Source organism: Rhagoletis pomonella, unplaced genomic scaffold (genome assembly GCF_013731165.1).
Source record: "Rhagoletis pomonella isolate Grant_MI unplaced genomic scaffold, Rhpom_1.0 Rhpom_scaffold_09201, whole genome shotgun sequence".
Taxonomy (NCBI): Eukaryota; Metazoa; Arthropoda; class Insecta; order Diptera; family Tephritidae; genus Rhagoletis; species Rhagoletis pomonella.
The window spans coordinates 1-5297 of NW_023467725.1; the positions used below are offsets into that span (position 1 = coordinate 1).

General features: G+C 41.6%; 1 protein-coding gene across 1 annotated transcript; it reads left to right on the plus strand.

Annotated features, from left to right (window-relative positions):
• Nucleotides 1–1684: 1684 nt before the first annotated feature.
• On the plus strand, nt 1685–2766 carry LOC118756194 (atypical kinase COQ8A, mitochondrial-like). Its single transcript, XM_036490970.1, has 2 exons — nt 1685–1701; nt 1800–2766. The coding sequence occupies exons 1-2, from the start codon at nt 1685–1687 to the stop codon at nt 2764–2766; spliced, it is 984 nt and encodes a 327-aa protein (XP_036346863.1).
• Nucleotides 2767–5297: the final 2531 nt, after the last annotated feature.

A 5297-nucleotide genomic window follows, 5' to 3' on the forward strand; every position in this document is an offset into this window, starting at 1 on the left:
CGGGTTGATCTGGCTATACAAAAACGACCATCCTCAGATCTGAATCCATAATTAAAATAACTGCAGAAGTAGCGAACTACTCCGCCTCAGAATAAAAGCAAACAGTAGAAAACTAGCAAGTTTAACCCGATATGTTTTTTTGTTTCAAAATCTTCAACCTCGCAAGCTTGCTGGTTTTCTATCCGCTTTATTTGGAAGAGATTGCATAAACTGTGTAGGCAGTTTATAGTGTAAGACCCGCCCGAAAGGAACAATTTAAAATAATACAAAAAAAAATATTTAAAAACTCACATATCTTCGGCTCCAAAAGGGTTCGCTTCTTTTTGTTTGTGTTTTGTTGTTCGTAATCGCACGATACGCAGCATGTCGTTATGCCAGCAATCCCTGATAAAAAACACAAACCAATTAGGCCTCGAATAAACGGTTAACAACAAAAAGTAGGTATTGAATAACTCACTATGGCGTTGCTTAGTCAATCAATGAAAAGGCAGCAATTTGGAAAATCTGTTTACCCAGAAAAGCCAGCAAATTAATCGGGTACTTACTTCGATTAAGTCCCTCGATGTTGGTGTTATTTGCCGCCGATCGGATTAGAAGCTGCAATAACAGTACATCGTGCTTGTAGAGACGTGACAATACCAGCTTTTGATATGGAAATCGATTGCTGCTCCATGGCCTCGTGAATGGAAGTTCGATCCTAATCGTTCATTTTGTCAAACTCATCAATAAGACATACACCTTGATCTGCCAGTACCAGGGCGCCTGCCTCTAAAGTCCATTCACGCGATATTGGATTTCGACGAACATAAGCAGTCAAGCCTACAGCACTGGCCCCTTGTCCGGTCGTGAAAACTGCACGTGGCGCTATTTTTCCGTGTACTTAAGAAACTGAGATTTTGCCGTTCCTGGGTCGCCGCATATAAGTAAGTTTATGTCGCCTCTAACTTTGTGTTTATCACCGGGGTTTTTAGACTCTCCACCAAATAGAGCCAGCGCAAGTGCGCGTTTAATATAGTCGTGGCCATATATGGATGGGGCCATTGAAGCTATTATTCTTTCTGCAATCCGAGGATCTTTACTCAACTTCTAAATGGTAGGGATGTCTTCGTCCGTAAGCGATTGTACTACTTGTTTGCTGTCCTTCACAACGATATGATTCGCAATAATGACGGTGGCGAAAACCGGAAACCCTTGCTCAGTGTTTAGCGAACCATCAGAGTTGTTTGTGTAAATACCAGTAACTTCTAACTCATCACCCGGCTTGCATAAGTCACAAAGATCCGCTAAAAGAATTACGTCCTTAGTACGCGGAATCCGACCAGCGGGAATGCGACCAGGCGATTCCTGTAAGATAATCTTCTGGTAATTCCGATATAATGTTTGTTCCATATTAATCGAAAAAGGGCCGGCACTTTGACACTCAGGACAGGAGCCAGGTTTAACTTCTGTATTCTGTGACTGTACAAAGGGCCCCAAAACGTAGCCACACTTCACACAATCGTATTTGATGACTGAAAGTTGAGGTAACACACCCGTTGTAGCTGTTATCACGCCCAAAGTACGCACCAGCTGGTTCAGATGGAGTTTCCGGAAAGTCCGTAACTCTTCTATAAGAGGCAATTCTGATATACGAACATGAATTTCTGTTGTAACACGTTCATATGTTGGAAATATTGATAAGACCATGTCTTTAGCCACCTTGTCGAAGATTTCTAGCATTTGAAAAGGTGCTTCAGGTAGGAAGTACGCAAGTACATGCTCTTTATTTGCCAAATCCGTGTAGGATACAACAAATGAAGATTTATTCTGTTCGCACATGCGTCGAATACGGTCCCGGTATGTGTACATACCACGTTCATCAACAAAGGTGCAGCATTGAAAATCGGCCAAATACTAAGTATACAGGATTCTAAGGTGGTGTCACCGCAGCTGGCTAAAGCTTTTGAACGTGTACGCCAGGCGGCCGACTATATGCCCGATTGGCAAGTAGAGCGCGTAATGATCACACAATTGGGCGCCGTTTGTCGTAATCTTTTGGAAAGTTTCGATGAGAAACCATTTGCGGCGGCTTCCATTGGGCAGGTACATCGCGCTACATTGAAAGATGGCATGCAAGTGGCTATAAAAATTCAATATCCTGGCGTTGCGCAAAGCATCGAAAGTGATATTGATAATTTAGTAGGCATGCTCAAAGTATGGGATGTCTTTCCGCACGGCTTCTTTATTGACAATGTGGTCAAGGTGGCCAAACGTGAACTAAATTGGGAAGTAGATTATACACGTGAAGCTGAATATACAGATAAATTTAAGCAGATGATTGCACCTTATCACGAGTACTATGTACCGAAGGTCATTAAAGAATTGACCACAAGCAGCGTACTGACTACAGAATTAGTGCCAGGTGTACCATTGGACAAGTGCTTCGATTTAAGCTATGAGCATCGCCATCACATTGCTTCGTCTATACTCAAGTTGTGCTTGCGTGAGCTGTTCGAGTTGGAATGCATGCAAACCGATCCAAATTGGTCGAATTTCCTTTATGATGTTGATACGAAGAGACTAATGTTAATTGATTTTGGTTCAACGCGTTTTTATCATGTTATCACCGAACAACTCTTCTCCATCTTCTTCCTCTTCTCGAATAGTCTGATCTCCAAGGATTTCGTCTTCATTCTCAAATGGTTCGAAGTCACCAACTGGGGAAGTCATAGCCGCACGCAAATCACGCCGATCGGCGGCATCACTCGGAGTTGCTGGAGGTGGTGAACTCACTTGGTCCGCCATTTATTTTGGTGTTTTTTGTTTTAGTATTGCTAACTAGTAAATAAATCCGAAAAACTCTTTTCAATATAAAAAACAGAAGGCAAACAATCGCCCGTCGTTGTGTTTTCACGAGAAGTAACTTCGATTAAGTCCCTCGATGTTGGTGTTATTTGCCGAAAAATAACACCAGCAGAAACTATGCCCAGCAACATCCTGTAATTAAGAAAAAATTACATTCAAACATAGCTATATAATACGATATTTTACGCATACTCACCTAACCTTAAGATTACACAACCGCCGCGTGCCAGAAAAATATAATTGAAATGAAATATGAATTCGCCGTGTATGTATACGGATTTCCATTGAATTCATTCTGACATTTTTTTTTTTTTTTTCAATGAAGAAATATCATTTTACCTTGTATGTATGTATACGGTTTTCCATTGTATAAATTCGCCTTGAATGGTTTCTGACAATTGTACCAATGTACTGTTACGATTATCCTCGAAACCTTGAGGGATTTCCCAAATATACTCGGGCTCGTATCGCTGGATTGTTAAATAAATGCTAACGATGACCGAATTGTAGTACAATTAACTTTATTGTACAACAAACAATTTACAATACTTGCTAATACAGTAAAAACACTTTACAATACTTGTTAAAGCAATAACAACGCTTTACTACTTGTTAACACAATTAAACTTATAGCTTGCTTATTCGCAACTCGATTCTCCGCTCACTTTACTTGTAGCTTGCTGACTTGTAACTGTCCCCACTCCGCTGTGTCGTGGCTCTTATATACCTGCGCTCACACTTATGGCAACTCTAGAACGTTCTGAAGTTTATCGCTCGTTCTCTTTCTCTCGCTGTTCGCAGTGTTCATCCAACTTGACGTTTCTCTTTGTGGAACATTCTACGTCATTCCTCGAACATTCCGCCTATTTCTCGTTGTTCGCTTTGTGTTGCCGCAGTATTCGCCACAGTACATACATACATGCATTCCACAAAGTGAACGTAGTATGTCGGTCAGCGTTCGGAACTTACTGCAATGGCAGTAGATCTACTACACTTCTTAGCGAAATTGAATTTTCTACTGCGTCTTTCAACTCTTGAATTTTTTACCACCACTTGAATTATGACAATATATTTCGAGTCAGTAAAGATGTTTCTGCAACAAAGCACATAGTACCGTAAATATATTTTATTGTTGGGATAAAAATGTAAAAAAAAAAGATGCATTGTCATAAGCCCATATCAATGCACTAACCTTTTATAAATATTTCACATATTTTTATGTAAAATTCAAAATGGAATAAGACATTTTGTAATAAAATTTGAAATTAAACTTATGTATTCTGCTGCATATGAGCTACCCTGTTTTTAGGCGAGTATCGCCTACAGTGGCATCCAAACCTTTTTTTTTTGGGTGGCAGACTAGTTGTAGGGTTGCGAGAATGGCTAAAAAACTCTCCAAATGTAGAGTAATACGTTTTCGACAACTTCATGCAACGAAGTTGAACTGCTAATTACGAATATTAGTAGATCAAGTCATCAACGGAAATGATCTTTTTCACTTAATATTGGCACTTCCAAACATCATAAAGGCAATTTACAATTTTCGATGTAATACAAATTTAACTTTGCCAAGGCATTCCTGCTCAATGGAATGTATGGCATTTGTGCGATCCACTTTTCATTTCTTTGTGGGTCGAAATCTTGCCTTATACATAATTTACACGAGTCAGTTTGCGCCGTACGAATGATAAACCCATTTACACAAACCAAACTGTTCTTATGCATCAGCGAAATAGTTATGCCCTTAATGTAATTAGCCAATGTCGATACACTCGCCACCCAACAACTCATATCAAGCGTAAAACTCGAACCAACGTAAAGTATCGACACAATTTCAGAGGAAACGATGTCTCAATTTGCCGCAATGAGGAAAAGGGCCGAACAGCGCGCCCATCGCTATCCGCAACCATGTCGCCTATGCGACGCAAATCATCCGATCAGGCTTAGCCCTTTGTATCGTGCGAAGTCGCCAGAGGAAAGATTGCGTGAGGCCTTACTAGGACGCTACTGCGCTAATTGCCTCGCGATGAATCACGAATTAAAAGACTGCGTGAGCGAAGGCAGATGTAAACGATGTGGCGAAAAGCACCACTCGACACTACATTTCGAGGATGAACCCAGCACATCGAAAAAGTCATGGGCCCAACAGGTGGAGGAGGAAGAAGAAAATTCCGATGGTGTAATCTCGCTACTTGCGTCCGATTCTGGAACGGAAACGCGGCCTTTCCGTCCAGATACCGAAGAAGGTGCACTTTCAGGCGATGTAGCGGAGACTCGGCCTCTCCGCGCATTCGCAGAAGGGGGATCGGAAACTAGGCCTTTTCGACCCCTATTGCAGCACGAGCGGAACCGGTTACGTGGAGCGGAAACCAGGCCTTTCCGCCTGCGTAATCCCAGACGCAAGTCCTCTCGACGCACACAAAAAGAAGGTAGACTGGCGACTCGGCCTCACC